The 19,505-nt window shown below is 50.8% G+C and overlaps 6 protein-coding genes across 6 annotated transcripts; 3 read left to right on the forward strand and 3 right to left on the reverse strand.

Moving 5' to 3' along the window:
• Positions 1 to 24: 24 nt before the first annotated feature.
• Positions 25 to 1,941, reverse strand: PV10_09141 (uncharacterized protein; the record flags this gene model as incomplete). Its single annotated transcript, XM_016374254.1, has 2 exons — positions 25 to 887; positions 931 to 1,941. The coding sequence occupies 2 exons, from the start codon at positions 1,939 to 1,941 to the stop codon at positions 216 to 218; spliced, it is 1,683 nt and encodes a 560-aa protein (XP_016219798.1). The 3' UTR covers positions 25 to 215.
• Positions 1,942 to 3,014: 1,073 nt separating this feature from the next.
• Positions 3,015 to 3,560, forward strand: PV10_09142 (uncharacterized protein; the record flags this gene model as incomplete). The annotated part of the gene is made up of 1 exon (XM_016374255.1): positions 3,015 to 3,560. One exon carries the CDS (start codon positions 3,015 to 3,017, stop codon positions 3,558 to 3,560), a length of 546 nt encoding a protein of 181 aa, XP_016219799.1.
• Positions 3,561 to 4,267: 707 nt separating this feature from the next.
• On the forward strand, positions 4,268 to 5,044 carry PV10_09143 (uncharacterized protein; the record flags this gene model as incomplete). Its single annotated transcript, XM_016374256.1, has 1 exon — positions 4,268 to 5,044. The coding sequence occupies one exon, from the start codon at positions 4,268 to 4,270 to the stop codon at positions 5,042 to 5,044; it is 777 nt and encodes a 258-aa protein (XP_016219800.1).
• Positions 5,045 to 8,865: 3,821 nt separating this feature from the next.
• Positions 8,866 to 10,698, reverse strand: PV10_09144 (uncharacterized protein; the record flags this gene model as incomplete). Its single annotated transcript, XM_016374257.1, has 2 exons — positions 8,866 to 10,223; positions 10,278 to 10,698. 2 exons carry the CDS (start codon positions 10,696 to 10,698, stop codon positions 8,866 to 8,868), a joined length of 1,779 nt encoding a protein of 592 aa, XP_016219801.1.
• Positions 10,699 to 12,550: 1,852 nt separating this feature from the next.
• On the reverse strand, positions 12,551 to 14,222 carry PV10_09145 (uncharacterized protein; the record flags this gene model as incomplete). The annotated part of the gene is made up of 2 exons (XM_016374258.1): positions 12,551 to 13,929; positions 14,000 to 14,222. The coding sequence occupies 2 exons, from the start codon at positions 14,220 to 14,222 to the stop codon at positions 12,551 to 12,553; spliced, it is 1,602 nt and encodes a 533-aa protein (XP_016219802.1).
• A 3,602-nt stretch (positions 14,223 to 17,824) lies between these two features.
• PV10_09146 (uncharacterized protein) lies at positions 17,825 to 19,219 on the forward strand (the record flags this gene model as incomplete). The annotated part of the gene is made up of 8 exons (XM_016374259.1): positions 17,825 to 17,921; positions 18,005 to 18,053; positions 18,121 to 18,186; positions 18,268 to 18,428; positions 18,506 to 18,678; positions 18,728 to 18,834; positions 18,890 to 19,017; positions 19,077 to 19,219. The coding sequence occupies 8 exons, from the start codon at positions 17,825 to 17,827 to the stop codon at positions 19,217 to 19,219; spliced, it is 924 nt and encodes a 307-aa protein (XP_016219803.1).
• Between the last annotated feature and the right edge of the window lie 286 nt (positions 19,220 to 19,505).

Consider the following 19,505-nt stretch of genomic DNA (forward strand, 5'->3'; position numbering starts at 1 on the left):
AGACGTTGCAAAATCTGATTGTGTGGGGGCTGTGCAGGGCCCGAGTCTAGTCTATTGTAACTGCCAACCACATATCTCGTGATGAGTATTGGTAATTTTCTGGTCTGTTGTCTGTTGTCATGAATCAATTAATCGTCTGTCGTGAACGGCGAATCTCACATCGTAGATGCTTGAGATGTCCACAAGTTTGGTGTAGACTACTTCAAACATGTTTTTCAAGGAGGGATTGATTTCCTCTTGCCGATGTTGACTTCAGTCTCTGGCCCTGGCCATACAGGGGCAAGGCAGATATCTCTCATGCTGGGTCTTTTTTGAGGGTCAGAACGTAACGCAGTCTGAAGTATGGCGTCAAAATCGGTGTGGGAATATTCTATCCTGCCTCGCAAGAGGCCGAGGATAGCATCATCGATAACACCTGACGACCGCCGCTTGAACATGCCATGAAGGAGCTCAAAGCCAACGACTCCAAAGGCAAAGACGTCTGACGCGGTAGACCAAGAGCCCTTGGATCTGCTGGAGATCTTCAGATCTATGATCTCGGGTGGAAGATAGGCCATTGTTCCCTTGAGGTGATCCTTGGAGTGAAGTTCCCGTGTCGCATGGCCAAAATCTGCAACCATGACTCGGAAGGGATCGGTAACGAGGAGGTTATTGGGTTTCAGATCGCGGTGAATGATGCCTCGAGAATGGACGTAACGCACTCCTTGAGCGGTCTGATGCAATGCACGGAGAAGGAGAGCTCGGTCTTCGGAGGCACCTATCAACTCGGCCAATGTCCTGGTTGCGAGAGGAGAGAGGATCATGAAGACCTCATTGACCTTTCTGTCTCCCATTCCATACTCGTCGCCGTCGGAGAAAAGGACATTGTGCAGGATGCAGATGTGAGGCTGAGACGGTTAGCGCAAGTGGAAAATCGAGCGCTAGACTTACATGCGATCCCAGGTACTTCATCATGTTGACCTCATGGGCAACAAGGTCAAAGTTGTACTTTGTCCTGGTCAGTTTCTTGACGGCGTAGACCTCACCGGTCTTGAGATCGACGGCAGCAGACACTGTGCCATATGTACCAGAGGCCTGCGGGGTCTGAATGGAGTAGTTTCCGAGATGATAATGGTTCGAGGATGGTGTAGGATCCAAAGAGGTGGTGGGGTAGGAATTAAACCCGGGGTTAGCAGCGAGCAGGTCACGAAGCGCCTGGGTATAGCGAGATTTGACTGCCGGATGCTGGGAATACTCGAGGGTGTAGGTCAAATTTCCAATGTCAATGCTCTGAGAAGGCCAGGACACGACTCTACCGTTCCTGTCAATCTTCTCTGCATTGATTGAGACGTGAAGAGCACCCGATACCGTTTTCAGCATGAGCATGCTGGTGGTGGGGTGATGGACTAGACGGGCATGTCGACCGCGGACAAAGTCGCGCTCGCCGTTGAGGGTGATGAGCAGATCCACTCCGAGGTTGACTTTGTCACTCCGTCCTGCACCAATGATCCAGCCGCTTCTAAAATCCGAAGGTAATACAAACATGCTAAAGCAAAAGTATCCTGTTCGCTGAGGGCGAGGCGCTGGCTCATCATCGTCGCTGAGTGATGAGGTTGGGGAGGAGGGAGCTGGGGAATGGCTTGTAGCGATGCCCTGATCTATCTGTGGGCTTTCTAGAGCAACTGGACGCGAAGGAAGTGGCGGCTGTTCATCAAGATGAACAAAAGCACGAGAGTGAGGCAGATATGCTGGATCATCGAGACTCACTGCAATCTCATGGAACGCACGGATTGCAGCGGGGTTGGAGGGAATGAGCCTGGCAAACGTGTCCAAATCAGAGTCGGACACGATAGGAACTGTCAACGAAGTTGCTGGAGGAATGGCATCTAATGGGGGAGCGTGGAGTCGATCAAACTCAGAAAGTCGCTGGGTGGGTTCCCCGTCATAGTCAGGCTCGGCCATTGGCAAGAGATAGGGGTGGACAAGAGAAGGAGGTTGAACATGACTGGCGTGAAAATTCAAAGTGTTTGGTCTCTGGATGCCAGCACATGCATGATGGGCATTGCTCGCTTTTGTACCATAGGAGGGTGGGCCCAGTGCAAGGCAAAAAGGAGCGAACGATATGAGATATTGTCTTCGAAAGAGGCTGAACAATGGGTTTGAGAGATTCGGATGCTCGCCTGGCAAAAGAAATAGAGGCGACGAGTCGTCAGGCGTTTGTGGTGTGCACCAACTTAGGTAGTCATGCGGATGTGTCGAAATGTTGGTGCCTGGATAAACAAAGGTGGGAGGGAGTTGGACTGAATCAATTGTTGTTTTGTCTTGTGGATGAGAGAGAGGATGGCAAGCAGGCGTCACTGACTGAGGTTTGGGGCCAAAGGGCCAAAGAGCCAAAGGGCGCCTGCCACAACCACAATCACTGCCCCCGTGCCACTTCAACCCCGCCTCAAGTTAAGTACTCCGTAGTATGGAAAGAGCGACCACTTGCTTGGAGTAGAATTCTTTTGGTCAGACACGTGGTCTGGTTGTGGTCGTGGTCGTGGTCAGGCAAGTCCAGTTACTGAACAGCCCCAATTAGACATTATCACGGTTGAACCGTCCCCTCGCTAGGCTTAGCAAGTCATTATTCTTAATCCTACATACGACTGTAGGCATAGCCTATAAATTTGTCGATATCTTGAATTTATGAAAACTGACCACTTGTCCAGATGCTGTTCTGGAAGGACGCATCAATTGGTGGTTGCCTTTAGCCAAAGAAAGTCCATGCCAAGGCGCTAAGGCGGTCCGTACTACTTCACCATTCCAGCTTTGCGTTGTGATTGCCAAACACACCCACGTGACTTTGGCCGCAGTTTGCCACCCTTCTTCCTCCCGCCATGTTCTTCCTTTATCGCTTTCCCATCACTCCAACTCAACCTCATCCATCATCCTTGCCCCCGAGCAAGCACGTCGTCCCATGACTTTATGCCACTTCATCTTCACCACAGCCTTAGCCACGATGGACAACACCTTCTGACCACCACTTTCTTGTCGTCATGGCCCCACGACTTCACCTCCACATCGCCGAAGGCGAAGGCATTGACCCAGACGACGCCTTCAACCCCTTCCATCGCAGACTCAATGACTTGACCACCGACCAGCGCATCCATTCAGCCACTGCAAAACTCCGAGCCATCGCTGCAGGATTCCCCTCTGATTCCCCCCGACAGGACTCTGGATCCATTCGTGGTTTGCGTGCCGATTCCTCCTCTTCTCAAGACTCATTCTCGAACCCTCATGACGCTGCAATCCCCGACCAGCACCTCACGTCCCAACAACTCTACTTTCGAACGTACTGGCAAGCCCTTCCCGCAGAGTCTCCTCGATCACTCAGTCCAACGCCTCCTCCCAGTCAGGCTCCATGGAGGACTCTCTTCCATGAAGACCTGCACAGAAGCTCTCCCAGCCCCACTCATCATCGTGGCAGAGTGTCCAAAGGTCGAGTTGCCAAACCTCTTCCAAGGCATTCTATGGTTACCAGATCCAAAGCCCGTGCTGGGCAGCGATTTCTTGCCCTCAACTTCGACGGACGACCGCCTTGAAAATGTTGCAAGCAACCCCCCCTTGAAACATTGATAAACTACATCTCAGCACAGATATCTGAGGCCTTAGCAGCACCTTTATCTGTGGGATACTCAGCACTGCGTCGTGCTCACGTCCCAGGACAGGCTTGCTTATCGCCTCGTTCGCGCAGTGGACAATTCGACTTTGGTTGAAAGCAATCGCCCCGCAGGAGATGCATTTCTCTCACACAGTGGGTGGACCTATTTAAGCGCAAAGATTACAACCCCGCAATATAAGGGTCTCGGCCACTTGAGCTACACCACAATCCCGGCCAGGCATGGGATGAGCTCGAAGCCTCGCCGTAAAGCCCTTGAGATGTCTTAGTCGTCCTGACCAAGATATATAAGCCGCTGTGTGGCCCAGTACCCCGCTTACGCCTACCATAGGTATGTGAAAATTCTACAGGCTCATGTCTGTGCCTCGATGAACCGCATGGGTACAAAGGATCAAATTCGCTCATAACACGGCAATCCTCGGCACTATCTCGGTCAGCACACCTAGTTTCTTGCGCTATCATGTATGTAACTGGAATACAAAAGTGACCAGACACTCGCAAGTCTACATTGCATTGTGATGCATGCGTCTAGTCTAGATACTACCTATCAGATGACTTTTCCGCCAAATTTCCTTTGTCCCCGGGCCTGCCGCTGTACTCTCTCCTTGTTCTACCAGATCCGGCTATCTGATGGTGCACAAGGTGTTTTTGAGGGAGTATCTTTTCTCCGTGCTCGTTAGCATGTCCAAATTCCTTTCTCCATCTGGACTCGTCTCCAGTCACCACTCTCTCAACCTCATCGCCATGGCAGCCTCCTTCCAACATGTCAACCAGGATGCCGAGGCTGGTGAAGAGATCTGGACAGATGCAAATCAATTGCACGGTTTAAATCCCACTGTCTTTCAATCCTCTTATGCTGCAACCGCCTTTTGCATCCAAGAGCCGCCAGGTGATAACGAGCAGGTGGACAGAAGGCACCCCTTTCCTCGCTTTCTCCCTCCAAACCGAGGCCCAGCTGCGCCGAAGCCATCCATTCTTTCGCCCCTCCTTGCACGGAACGAACCGAGACAAATGCAAAATAGACATGTCGAATTCCCCACGACTCAAGTGGGTGTCTCTACAGTTCTAAATATACCACCGTCCTCCCTGTGGCTTTTGGCATATCTCGCTTGTTTGGACGCTGCAGATGTAACGATCATGACGGCTATTTATCTCACTTTGGTGTTACTCACTCTCTTCCTCGGCCGGCACATCATCGCACATGTGCTCAAATTTGCAGCTTGGTTCTTACTTTTGTCTTTGCTCACAATTTTCAACATAGGCCTGGTTTGGTTGATTTTGCTGTCCATAGTCCACTTTCCCTTCCTCTTACCGTTTTATAGCGTCGCTGCTTGCATGACACTCTTCACTGGCTTGTTCGCCTATGCTCTTGTGCAGGCCATACAAGCTGCGCGGGCCACGAGCTGACTGGTTGCCGCTAGCCATCCACTACAAAACAGCGAATGGTCTAGATTGAGATTATACGCGTCGGCATCCTCTGGTGGAGATCAAGACCAGCTGCTGTGCCTTCCGCTGCGGGGACAGGACCACGAGAGAACTGGCGCATCCCACAGCACAATGGGTTCATGTCTTGAATGGAAGCTCGTCTTTGAAGGCCTCGTTCACTGGCTCTTTGATGCTAGGCTAATCCGAGTCATCATGGAGGAGTTCAAAGAATGTTTACACACAAACCCAGTCCTTGTGCAGGATCCTGCACACAGCCACCTCTTTGTAAAACTTCTTGCAAAAGTTCATTCTCATTGTGGCCACTCAAAGTGGCCATTGTTTGAGCTGGTGTTGGAAACAACAATGGTTATGCCGTACAGAGCATATGATGTTCATATCCCACAGAACCTATGCTGCATCTACTTTGACCACCAATGGGTAACCACCCGCTCGATCCAACTCCATCATATCCAACACGTTTCATCTCCAAGACTTTGTCCCTTTCCAACCTCCTCCTTCCTCCCTGACAAGTTCACAATGGCACTCCATTTGAACCGGCCATTATCTAGCTCAATTTATTGCTTGGCGTCTGCTGCGGCGATCGTCGAAGATGTTTTCATCGGCGGTCTGGTCGTCCCTGCATGTGTTCAAGTAATACGCTTGGTCCAGTGTATCCTCCTACTGCTAGAAACATCATGTACCCCACAATTACTGGCTGTCATCAAATACGCCTGTCTCTGGCTGCGTTGACAAGGTGTCCTAGGGGTGTTTGTTGCCTTGTTTGCTTTGACATGCTATCCAGAGGAAACCCTTGCTGCCTTGTCACACTTGCCAACAATTTTGTTGTCGTTCAGCTTTGTGCTCGTCTCATTATACGTTTTATCAAAAGAGGCTAATCTTCCTTGGGGATACTGATTGATATTATCGGCCCTGTTCCTGGCTAGGTCGTGGCTGTATCCCACCGTTGTCTGTCTACTCAAATTGGGCATTCAGACAATTGTTGCTGCACACAGGCGTAAAAGGTTGTCAATCAATCCAATCAGCGAAGAATTCCACCGGTGGTCCTACACTGGATGGGTGAGGCAGCCTTCTGAGTAAGCATTATCAAGACCGTCATATATAGCATTTACCCTTTGATAGCCCAAGCACTACCAAGTAGCATGTACAGCCAAAATAAAGTAATAAACCTTGATCAACCGTCCATAAAACTGTGGGGTCCGATGAAGGCGGGTGACCTGGTCGAAATCTTCTCCAACACCCGAGCCCGGATGTGCCAGATCAATGAACCTCGGATGTTTGATGGTGTTCCTTATCAGTCTAGGAATACCACCCAGTTCACCAAACACTTGCCGTTCTTTTTGAAGATTCCTCGGCTCGTCGTCTGGTAATACTCCCATTGCTCTTGACTGTCCTTTGTAACCTAGAGAAAAGGGTTCATCAGTTTCTGGGCTTGTCAAAAACATCTGCAACCAGAACGCAGTGCAGTGGTGACGTACATCCTTGCCCCCGCAGAAAGAGCTCGAGGGCGTATCTACCTGCTAGTTCAACAGCTCTCGATTACTTGCTACCTGTGACAGTTTGTATTCAACATAGAGCTTCACCCTATCATGTCATCCGACTACAAATTTCAAGGATGGTTGGGTCTAGACCCGGACTCTGCCAAGGGGCAGATGGTCTGGCAAGAGTTCGAACCCAAGACATTCGACGACGAGGATATCGACATTAAAATCACGCACTGCGGTATCTGTGGCTCTGACCTGCACACTTTACGCTCTGGCTGGGGGCCCACAAGCTATCCGCTCTGTGTCGGACATGAGATAGTCGGACGGGTCGTGCGCGTGGGTACAAAGGTCAAGGATATCAAGCTCGGTGACCGAGTTGGGGTTGGTGCTCAATCATATGCTTGCCAAAACCGCAACGGTGACTGTGAAGCATGTGCTGATGATCTCACGCCCCATTGCCCACGCAATGTCAACACCTACGGTGGACGGTGGCCAGGTGGGAGTACGTCGCAGGGCGGATACGCTGACTATTGGAGAGGCAACTCCAGCTGTGTGATCAAAATCCCGGACCAGATCTCATCAGAGCACGCAGCACCCATGCTCTGTGGTGGTATCACAGCTTGCAGGCCATTGTTTACCCATGGTGCCGGTCCTGGCAAGAAAGTGGGAATTATTGGTATCGGTGGTTTAGGCCATTTCGGCATCATGAGTGCAAAAGCTTTGGGATGCTCCGAGGTCGTGGCCATCTCACGCACAGCCTCGAAAAAGGCCGATGCGATGAAAATGGGTGCTACCAAGTTTATCGCCACGGACGAAGATAGAGACTGGGCTCGCAAACATTCCAGATCGCTGGATTTGATTGTATGCACTGTCTCAAGCCCCAAACTTCCTCTAGAGATGTACCTGCAGCTTTTGCGACTCAAGGGCGCATTCGTCCAGATTGGAGCTCCAGAGGACGTTTTGCCACCTGTCAGCGCATTCTCTCTCATGTCCAAAGCATGCACACTGACTGGTAGCCTCATTGGCTCCCCCAACGACATAAGGAGAATGCTTAATCTCTTCGTGGAAACTGGCGTCCGAACATGGAACAACAACTATTCCATGCGGGAGGCGAACAAAGCCCTCATTGACTTCGAAGCTGGCAGACCACGTTATCGCCTCGTGCTGGTGAATGAGAAAAACTTGGACTGAAAGGGCCTCGAAAGTGTTCTGTACAGTGAACTGAGCCGGTCGCCAGAATAGCAGAGGGTATAGAATAGGGAAATATGTTTCGATGGCATCACACCGAGTGCCATTGTTCAACTTATTGAGAACGTCTAGAACAGGCGTCCAAAGATGGTAATCCACGTGACGAATCTTCGAGTAAAGCCATATTTACTTCACCGTATGCTCTGGACTCGTCGATGCAGTGAACCGTTCTATCCCTGAGACGCAGATACTGACCTCGTCGCAGATCCTCACTTCACATCGTTTGCTTACACTCACGATGCCTCGTATTCTCGACCTAGCGACTTCAATTGTTCATCAGTATGACAGTCATCACCGAACGGGAACTAACAAGCGATAGTTCTTGAAACCCTGTCTGCCCTGACCCTCCCACGTCGATATTATTCGACTGCCCCCGTGATCCTTGCACATGCCATACTCTAGCAAATGGTCCAGTCTTGAGAAGCCGAGGCTATACAAGGGATGATATACATTCGTTCGGGTCGCTCATCTCGCTGTCTAGACACTGTAGAGGCGAGCGGAGGCCTTTTCTCCATTCTCATACCGTCTCACGCTGAGCATATAGCCATATCTCTAACATATGCTGAGCTTCCAGGTCAGGGCAGAGGGCTATAGTCTGGCGAATCCATGGCCATGTCGTGTGGCTAGTATATGCCTCAAGATTTACAGTGACAGGTATCTCATTAACAATTATCCTCGATAGTGGAAGATAGTCATCACCAAGCAGAACGAAAATTCAGTCTCACTGCCCGGTGTTCACGTGTGCGAGTAGACAAAACTCCTGCTAACCGCCTTCAATGTCGACTTTCTTCCAATACTGCCATCTCATCGTGATATGGATAGGTTTGAGGAGACCATTCGACCACCCCTTACATCATGGTGGGTGTTTCCTCAAACAGCAAACGGCGGTTGGTGATCGGGTTCTACAATCCAAAGCCTGGTTTCACAAAGTCTTATTAGAATCCCAATGCTTAGAGAGGTTTGCCGGGCATCGGGACTGGATTTGTGATCGTCGCGGAGATGTGTTTCTGTCGATGAAAGCCAAGGTCAGCAACGTTCAAACCCACCACTGATTCACCTGCCCAAGACATGCGGTAGAATAGGCACAAAACTTACCCCCGGGTCGAAATCACTGCCACCCTGGCTTGACCTCCAGTCGGTTTGGCTTCCTTGACCCACAGGTGGGCTGGGCAACTCCTGCACGGCTGTCGCATCAGAGTACTGTGTTGGGGATGCTCCACGATACTCAGGATTGGGCAAGGCTTGTGACTGTTGGAACGGCTGAACCGAATCGGGGTAACCTGCCGACGAGGCTGGTTGGCTGGAGTAAAACACTGGTCCGAGGGGCCCGTATGGATAACTCTGCGGGGATCCATAAGGGACCGGACTGGGTCCTGAGTTTGGAGGCATTGGGGACGCCGGTGAGTGGTACATCTGCGTCATTGGGTCGTAGGGCGGCTGTGTTGAAGAGGCGAGGACTGTCTCCTGCCGCCGATTGCGTCGCCGAATGCAGAAGAAAATGATCAAAGCGATTAGCAAAATGCCTCCAACACCACCTACGACGCCACCAACAATAGCACCAGTGTTGGTCCCGCCCCCCGGGACAGGTGACTCAGACGGAACAGCGCTGGAACTTTCGACTGGAGGGTTCGTTGGAGTCGGCGTTGGTGTTGGTGTTGGTGTTGGCGTTACCACTCCTCTACACAACTTTCTTGGAATTGCTCCCCCCTGTGTACCAAAGTTCTGACGAATAGCTTTTGCCAGGCGGAATTCTTCCTGATCAGTGTCCAAAACCAGATAGTTCATTGTCATAAAGGGCAATCCCCATGTCGCCAGAATATTACGACCAGGGACATCGTTGGTATAGTTGTAAACCTGAGCGATCTTCAGGCTCGTGCTCGACGTTGTAAGATTGCCCAATGAGTTTATGACGCGGGGATAGGTGAAAAGCTCAACCGCAGGAATGGAAACCGAGTATGCGCCTTGTATTGTGACGTTTAGACTTCCAGTCGGCACTGATGCCACAGGGTAGCTGATGCTGCCCAGGGAGGAATTGTAGACCCCTCCAGTAACTGTCATGAAATTGCTCCACAAGTCTTGGGGCAATTCAATCGTGTTGAAAAAGGGATTCATGGCAACTTGCAACGCAGAAGTAGTGCCATTGAAGATGGAGACAGACTCCCCGTTCTCGACCCATGCAATGTCGGCAATTTGAAGGCATGCAGGGCAGTTATCGTAGCTGGGAAAAGACTGGAAATCGCCGTCGGCTCGGGCTGTATCATACGCACCGACGATCAGAAGGCCGTCAGCTGGATTCTCGAAAGACCGGCTGCCGGGCCACAGACCCCAAGATGTCACCGCAGCCACACCCATGTCGACTGCTGTCTTCAAGAATGATGAGTTGCGACCTAGACCGACGTAACCATTGCTAGCTTGGAGTTGTCAGCGATGACACGAAATCGAGGCGTGGGGGGAGGTAGGCATACTCCAACCAGGCTCAGACCACGTTGAGAATGGAAATCCCCAGCCTTTGGCCGTGATGCCATCGAACGACAGTGTATCTTGATAGAGGTGAAAGTCCGACACTGTTTCTTGATCTGAGAGAGTCGAATTCCAGTCTGACGTTGAGGTCAGGTTGACGTAGGTCGACGACAAGCTGGGATCATAAGTGCCCCCGACTTGCGCCAGACAGTCAACATCAGCATCGCCGTCGCAGTCGTCATTGCGTGCAACCAATGTTTTCTGCCACAGCGAAGGCCTCAATATGACACGCTGTCGAGGTGTGCCGAGACCCAACGAGATACCCCAGCTTTTGGCGATAGTTGAAGTCTCAGTCACTTCGGTGTTTTCGATTGGCAAGTAAAGAGGGTCCGCCAGATTCTGGCATGGTGGCAACTCAGACGCCATGTTCAAGACCGTTGAGACTGGACAAGGTTCGAGGTAATGGCATATAATACGTTGGAAATTCCTAAGAAGCCAACTGTGAACCGTTATGAATAGACAAACACTGAAGAGAAGTCGAATATCGCACCAGCACTTTGGAGCCAGAATAAAATATCGTCAGGCCAGAGTAAGTAGATCCAGGCCATACTAGGCGATTAATTATGGCCATGGGGTCGGATATAGATCTGGCGACGCGAAGTGGGTGTTCAACATATGCTGATTTGCCAAACTAATGGCACTCACAGAGAACGAGATCCACGCCACCGAGGATGGCGTTCAAAGTGCGCCTTGGTAGTTTCTAGGGCGAATGATTGTGCAGCCAGAGTATAACTAGTGTCGCTCGCAATACGAGACGGTCTCTCCACCATTCCTCCCACTTGTTCATGTGCGATGAATTGTCACTCTTTTCCAGTCCAAAATTGCGTAAATGACTGGCGATTGCGTGAATTTGTGGCCTGTCTCCGAGACTGTCAAACACAAGAGCCCTCTCCCCCTTCGAAGGTGATGATTTCAACCAAGTGTTGGCTAAGGCTGAGAAGATGAAATGAGCCAAGACAGCTAGCTTGTCTGTGGTGCAGGATTGGCTTCAGCCCCCAAGACATCCATCATGTACGGAGTATGGCAGCCCCCCGTGGCCCCCATCCCTTCCAATATCAGCCGGTTAGGACGGTCCCAAACGGTTCACCGGGACAGAGGATATGGTACTTTCTTTTTCTCCTACTTGAAAAACCAACCAGGACTGATCCCGGTTTTAGCAAATACGGAGTACAGCCTGGTGCCCCGTTCTGCGAGGGTGGTATTGGATTTCAAGCTCTAGATCTCCTAGGCCTTTGTGACTCTACCAGGGTCCATCGATATTCACCTGGAGCTACGGAGGAGCGACTGCCTTCGTTTGTTCTATTGTGGAAGCGCTTGAGAGTTCGAGTCCCCAGAACCCAGAACTTGACGCTTTAACGACAAAGGCCTTCAAATAGCTATCTGTTGCCAGTCCCTTTTTCCTCCTTGCGTCTGGCAAACTTGGAGAGGCTGGATGTCTCATTCATGTGGTAAAAGTTCAGCGCTTCTGAGAAGCCCGATGGACCTTGGCCCAGTCCTCCTGCGGGCATAGACACCTGGCACCTGCATGGCGTAGGGTCGATCAGAATCCCTCGTAAATGTCCACCAGACCAGAGATGGCTAGGTGACCCTACCGTGGCTTTCCTGCCGCAGCCTAACCAACGATCGCCAGTCCCAATTTTACAGCGCCATGTGAGAACGATCAGTTTGCTTGTCCACCACTCTTGGACATGTTAACCGAAGTGTGTTGCAGAGTGGCCGAAATGAAAACAGCCAATGACGGCCCACCAACTGATGGAGCTTGAGATCTAAACAGTATCGAAGAAACGGCAATGGTCTAGAGCTGCCAAGTCGCCAACAGGCGAGAGCCTTTATAGGTACAATATTCGTAATATGTACGGAGTACTGCACTATGTGCGTATGCCTGTTGCAGGCGCCTCGGCTCTCAGGGGCCAAAAGATGCGGCTGAAATTGGGGCCGAGGGGCCCGCAGACAAGTTGTGTTGACTATGGCTACCCAACCTGCCGGACCAAGTTCGCGTGGGTCTGGATTCTCTGCCCTGCCGTGTGGGTGTCGGTTAACATCCCTTGTCTACCAAAATTCGTTGTGTAGTATTTTTCAGCCTTGTCAAAGCGGGAATATTCATGGTCTCGACTCTCCGTGTTGATCGGACGGCCGGCTTTGCCATTCCACCTTGGAGCCTGACATCTGCAACTACGCAGACTTTGTATTCCCACTTCCGACTCGTAGCCCGGCCAATTTACGAAAGAATGCGGAAAATCGGATACTCGTCTCCTGCCTCCAGCGGAATCACGTTGAATGCGGCTAAACTGTCGATGTTTTCTGGCTCGAAGGCGATGAAGGCCAGCGCAGCATTCTTCTGTCTGGTGTTGATGCGGAAGCTGCCTGGAGGAAGAGTGACATCCCGCGTGATTGTCTCTGTTGTGAGTGTAACACGGAAAACCCCTTCGTAATATGTGGAACTAACCACAGTACTTGTGATGTTGAAGGTCTCTACAGCACCACTGTACGTGTTCTCCAAAGTTTCCACCTCCAGGCCATATGTCTCCATGCGTGCAGCGATATCAGCCCATGCTCGAGGAATGAGGTAGTACTCGGGTCGTGTACGAGTAAGATTTGCTGTCGTTGGAGTGGTGCTGCTAAACTGAATCGGTTGCTCCACCACCGTCCCATTGTCGACATTGATCATGAGATAAGTGCGATTCAAAACCTCTGAATAGTCGGTGACAATGATGTCTTCTTGACCGTCGATGAAATTCGTCACTCCGTCTTCGACTGCCTGATAAACCTCTTCCACGTTGTCTGCTGCGGTCTGGAGAATGCTCTGCACCATAGTTAAGCCTGCCGCTGTTCGGCGCTGAAACTGCTGATCAGCTAGTCCGATTCCGCGCGTCTCGCATAGAAACGTGATCGCCTGAGTGAGACCCATGGCGTTGCGCCCGATTTTAGCGTCACTACCAGCTTCTGCGAACAATATCTCGGAGCCAGGAGTCGGGTTACTGGACCCGGTCACATATGGTTCCCATCGGAATCCTCGTGCCTCCAGATCTCGGCCCATCCTAACGGCAAAGAGTTCTTCAGACACGTCTCGAATGCTTTTATCAATGTTGAGATTTTTCGCGGCCGAGAATAGCGCATCTGACGCATGCACGAAACTGCCTCCATAACGGGTAGACGCGCCATACTCGTGCATGTCGACGATGACATGCGGCGCAAACGAATTTATCAATTGCTTTATGTCCCGAGTCTGCTGGCGCGCTAGTTTGATGTGGTCGCGGTTCGGGTCAAAATTCGTGGCGAGTGTGCGTTGAAAGTAGGCCACACCATCAGGGTTATACCGCGGGAGCACCATGATGTCCATCGAGGCTAAGAGTGATTCCGCCCAGGTCTGATTGCTATCCATTTCACCAAGTAGTGCCAGAACCGCCTGGTCACTGGCAGGCTCGTTGCCGTGGACTGCTGCTTGGATCCAGACTCGAAGTCTGTCCGTTGATTCCCCGTTCTGACCTGGTGGTGATAGGTACACATATGGGAATGACCGTCCTTCCTCTGATTCGAAGTTGGTGTTGTTGTAGGTCATCCAGTCATTCCTAGACGCTAGGGATTGGATGAAGTCATCTAAGATGGTGTGTTAATATATATTTCTGGGGTCCGTCGCGGCAAAGCCCATGCTTTGCAGCACACATACCAAGCTGGGAATCCTCTGTTGGCCCTTGAGTTCCATTCGAGAAGCCAGCTGCCACCGAACCTTGGTCAAGGAAAGCAGGGGCTAGCAACGAGATATTTGTGTCTGGAAAGTTGGCAGCAACAATGTTGGGGTCAGGCCGAACAGTGACTTGATTTTGCCCATACTGTACACCTTGGGCGATGGCACCGGCTACAAAGCTGGCAAGAAGAGGAAGTGAGAGCATTTTCGAGATATGATGGCTTGATCAGCAGAAAGGACCCAGAGCAAGACGAGTTTGGCGTGGCAAACTCGTGCTCTACTTATCCAGATAGAGGATTCAACGGCCTATTTGTGCACGGCATCATCGCGGAGTACGTCCAAGAAATGATTTTCTCGCAGCCGACGTCACACTCCACGGACGTAGGCCAAGGAGTGAAGGGTCCTTTTTCTTCATATTGTACGATAGAGCCGCAGCCAAGGACCGACAATGTTGTGCCTCTACGCGGTGTAACATGACAAGAGGAGATCGACAGGAAGGTTGGGAGAACTGCAAAACCCGCTCCAGAAAAAAGGGTCTCGGATTTCCCCGCAATGCACATCTGAGAGCTTGGCTGTTGAGCTGCGACGCTGCTCACCCGATCTTGTCTGTTGGGACAAAGGTACCAAGGCGATCTACGAAGCCGTGTGTGCGGAATAAGGGAACAGCAGGGTCTCAATTACCTTTTGCCATGCCACGCAAGCTATTTGCTCATCTTCCAGGCGACACCCTCTGACTATCAACGCAGGTCTTATTTTTTGAGGTCCAATGGGACATCAAGCCAGACTGAGATCTTGGGCGTGGTGGCGGTCTATGCGAAGGTTTCTCATTCGGTCGACGAGGAATTCGGTTTCGTCTCCTACACTACGGCACTCACTTCTATATGACATTTGCCTGAGCTTCAATTCTCAATGTACCAGGCCAAATCAACATCCGGATCCATCTCCATGGTTGTAAATCCATTTCCCATAAACTTGAACATATTGGGACTTCGGTAGTCGATGTCATAGTCCTCCGTGCGCAGCTCGCCTCCAATAATCCGCCTGTACAGCATGCCACTCCCAGCGAAGAGGGCAGTTACGCGCCCGTCGACCTGATTCCGCTTGTACCAGCTCTTACATGGCGACGTCCACACCAGTGACTTGTGGATCTCATCCGCGTATGTTACGAATTGGTCAATAACTGACGACTTGGGACAAAATGATTTGATGTCCTCCTCCGCAATCTTCTTAATCCACCGTATAAAGTGGTCGCCGTTCCAATTCATCGCCTCTAATAAAGAGCCGTGGCCGGCGACGGCGTTGGGCCCCAAGACGGTGAAATAGTTGGGCATATTGGCTGCCGTGATGGAGAAGTATCCCTCTGGTTCATGACCCCATTGTTCTCTCAAGTCGATCCCGTGACGGCCGATCGTGGGATATGAGGGTCTGAAGGAGACGTCAAACCCTGTCGCGCAGACCACTATGCGACCAACGGTGTCAGCTTCTTATACTCTCTAAATGTCTCAAAGGTAACACGTCGTCGTTCACTTACACACATCCACCTCATGCACCTTGCCGTCCGCCGTGTGTACTGCGTTGCCAGACATCTTCTCGATTGGACTCTGCGTGAGCTCACAATTAGGAAGCAGAAAAGCTTCTAGATATCCCTCTCCTGGTGTGATGCGACGACAGCCTAAAGACCAGTCCGGGATTAGCATTTTGCATAGTCGTTCATCATGACCCAATCTTTCGGCCATCTGTTCCCGTGCAATAACCATGGCCTCCTTATTCGCTTCCGAGTCTTTGATGAACTGACCCAGACAATCGTCTTGTCAGAGAGTGTTTCGGTGAAATAGGTCAGAGATACGCACCATTCTAAATGCTTTGTTGGTCCGATTAATCATTGCCTTTCGATGCTCTCTCATAATTTCAGGGTGCTCTCGGAAGTTCTTCTTCTCTTCTTCGGTGTACTCTGGGTTATTTCCCGCTTTACCTGTTCGCCCAAGGTGCTGTGAGGGCGGAACACGGTAGTAGATCCACGACGGCCCCCGCGCAAAGTTTGTCACTGTCGTCCCTGGAAGTTTGACCAGCTGGGGCACGATCTGAACGCCCGAGGATCCATTTCCAATCACGGCGATTCTTTTATTGGAATAGTCGAAATTATGATCCCATTTGGCGGAATGCACTCGATGGCCTTGAAACTCATCAAATCCTGGAATCGTTGGCCATTGGTAAGTGCTGTGAGCAATTCCCTCTGTCAGCCTACTTCCTCTCTCGTAAAAGCTGCTAAGAAATGAGATATATACTTACTCTAATGCGCCTTGACCAGAAATCAAAACGTCTGCCCACTCTCCACGGATTTTGCCTTCGTTTTCGACGGTGACTTTCCACATGCCCTTTGATTCGACCCACTCGGCCCGAACTACTTTTGTGTTGAGCTGGACGTCTCGATCCAGGTTCCACTTTTTAGCCGTCTTGACAATATATTCGTGGATCTCAGCGCCGCTCGAGTAGAAACGAGTCCAGTCTGGATTCGGGTCAAAAGGGAATGCCTGTGACAACGCTTCGTCAGAGAGTGACTCTTCAGGTCCATTTGAGTCAGGATAACTTACATAGATGTGGGAAGGGACGTCACATTGAACGCCGGGGTAAGTGTTGACCAGCCAGGTACCGCCTAAATCTGCTCGCTTCTCAAAGATTGTATGCTCGACGATGCCCTCCATCTCAGGGAAGCGGTGTTGGAACTTGTGAGCCATCATGAGCCCCGAGAAGCCTGCTCCCACCGTGATAACTCTCAGTCGTCGCGGTGTAAAGGCCAGGTTATCGCTCATGGGAATCTGATATAAACTCCGCTCAGTCGACCCAATCTTTATCGCATGTTTTGTTTCATTCAGGTAGGCCCCGGCGGCGGGGCCAGCATGGCCATTCGCGAGTTTAGGCAAGTCCTCATTGGCTGATAGGTCGTCCTTGGGAGTGCGTGTAAGTGTCGCATTGGTGGCTGGCACTTCTGTGTCTGACCCGAATGCTGCTTGAGGAGGCAAGTCGTGCTCGATCAACGCCATGCCGTCAGCTTCAGGAATAGTCTAAACCCTGGAGGCGATCGATGGACAGGCACAAAATGCAACGTAGGCAAGCTTGATGGAAGAGCTTATTCAAGACCTTTGGCATCACAGACGTCAGGTCGAGAAAAAGAATGTCTTTGTATACATGCCAGTCAGGCTTGAATACTTCACAGAGTCAAGACAATACTGCAACCACTCTGGTATGGTCTGATGGGCACTGAATGGCAGTCTTTCAAAGGTCAAACAGCCGAGGGTTGTCGGCTCGAGGCGTTGCACAGGTGTTCATGCGACCACTCACCTGAGAAGCAGACCCGTTAGACATGACTTCATCGGCTCGAAGCTGCTGTCCTCTTCGGAAGGGTCCAGATCCCCTGGGCAAGTGAGTTCACGATGTCCCAGGCCACATCTACCGAAATGCCGGACAAGCCGTCGGCAGTCAGTGATCCATTTTGTGGACACCAAACCCCTCCCCTCCACCCCATCTTTTCGCCCCGTCTGAACCAAGCCACCTGTTATCAACCCCGATATCTAATGATAGTGAGCCCTGGGTGTCCAAAAATGCAAGAGATGACCAGTCCAGAAGAGCTTATTCGATACAGAAACGGCAATTAGTCATCAGGCCTGTCCGACATCTGAATATCTGGTTGCAGTGTTTCTGATATATATCAAGTCGACGATTGTTCACTGCACGATAGCTAGAGCGGCGCACAGAGTCAGGCTTCAATACATTTTAGAAGACATCGCGAATAACGATCGCCATTACAATATGTCGACACAAGCATATAAATACACAGGTCCGGTGGATTGCGATGTAATCCCGGACAAGACAAAGTGCAGAGGCAAAAGTGTTGTAGTGACTGGAGGTGGGTGGTGGTAGTTGCACAGAGCCATGCCTGATGTCTTTTCTACGGTCCGAAAATTAATACTGACTCTCAAACCTATACAGGCGCACAGGGACTAGGCGAGGCATATGTTCGCGAGTTTGTGCAAGCCGGGTACTATACACCCTATCTCGTGCGAGACAGCGAGAACGACTACATTTTCTAATCAACCTCGTGCCAGCGCATTCGTGACATTCTGTGACATCAATGAAGAGAAAGGGGGAACTTTGCAGGAGGAGTTGACGAGGTCAGTGAAGCATCCTTTTCAGAACAGGGACGTTTAATTTTCTGTCAAGGAGACTGATTTAGTCGACATGATCTCTGATAGGGACAAAGTGTGTTTCGTCAAATGCGATACCCGGGTCTGGGAGGATCAAGTCAAAATGTTCGAGGCAGCCGTTGCCATGTCACCTAACAGCAGCGTCGATATTGTCATCGCAAATGCTGGGGTTGGAAGAGGTGCTGGCGATCCCATGATGCAACTGGAAGGTATATTGCTGGCAATATCCAAGACCCATATGCCGAGTGGTTATCATGCAAAATGGCGACTCATAAACTCTTCCCAGACCCCTTTTCCACCCCAACAAAACCAAGCACCCACATCATCGACATCAATCTGGTTGGAGCCTTGTACACTTTCAAATGCGCCGTCCATTATTTCCGACGTAGTCCCCTGAATGAGGATCGAGATCGTTGCTTCATCTTCATCGGCAGCGTCGCGGGTTACGTGGACAATCTGGTGGCCAAACCTACCCCAAATGGAGGCCTGAAATGCTGACATATATTAGGGAAGCTGGGAGTACGCGGCAGCCAAGTTTGCCCTCCGAGGCTTTATGCGTGTTGTTCGTCGGCACTCGCACCATCAAGGTATCAGAGTCGCTTATATTGCGCCCTGGTAAGTCTTGCCCTGACAATTGCATACATGGAACACACTGGCTCAGGACTTATAGCTGGATTCGAACCGTTATCCAATCCGCCGCAACTTACGAGAGTTTGGCGGCTAAGGGTGTCGAATTTGCCACCGTAGACAGCTGCGTGGCTGCCATCATGAGAGTTTCTTGCGACAAAGAGATTAATGGTCAGTTTCTGAGAGAACTGTGAAACTGTGCCGTGATTCAACTGACATCATCCGTGCAGGACATTCATTTGTCATTGTTCCATCTACCCTGGCAAAGGCTGGGTTTTGTGACGCGCAGCAGGACGATTGGACTGATCAAGACTTTTGGATGGAAAAACTGCAGAAGACTGTGTTAAAAGTGAGAGGAGATGATTGGAGCTAAAAATTTATTCGCTTTCGGTGCATTACCGTAATCACTTCCAGTTTGTGTAGCAGGGAACCGATCTTTGACGGTCGCTGTTGTCATATACAATCCTGAGGCCCTAGACAGCTTCAAAGATCTATAGCTTTGCCGTCTTGTGCATCCTGCTTCGGATTTCCACCAGCATCGTCGATGATTTTGTGTTTCTACAACCCGCCATCTTCTAGTACATGGCCTGTGCTCCATCCACCAGGTCAAACTTCTACAACTCGGAATTGGGTTCAGAGGACAACCTCGATACAATTCT

Source organism: Exophiala mesophila (genome assembly GCF_000836275.1).
Source record: "Exophiala mesophila strain CBS 40295 unplaced genomic scaffold supercont1.7, whole genome shotgun sequence".
Classification (NCBI taxonomy): Eukaryota; Fungi; Ascomycota; class Eurotiomycetes; order Chaetothyriales; family Herpotrichiellaceae; genus Exophiala; species Exophiala mesophila.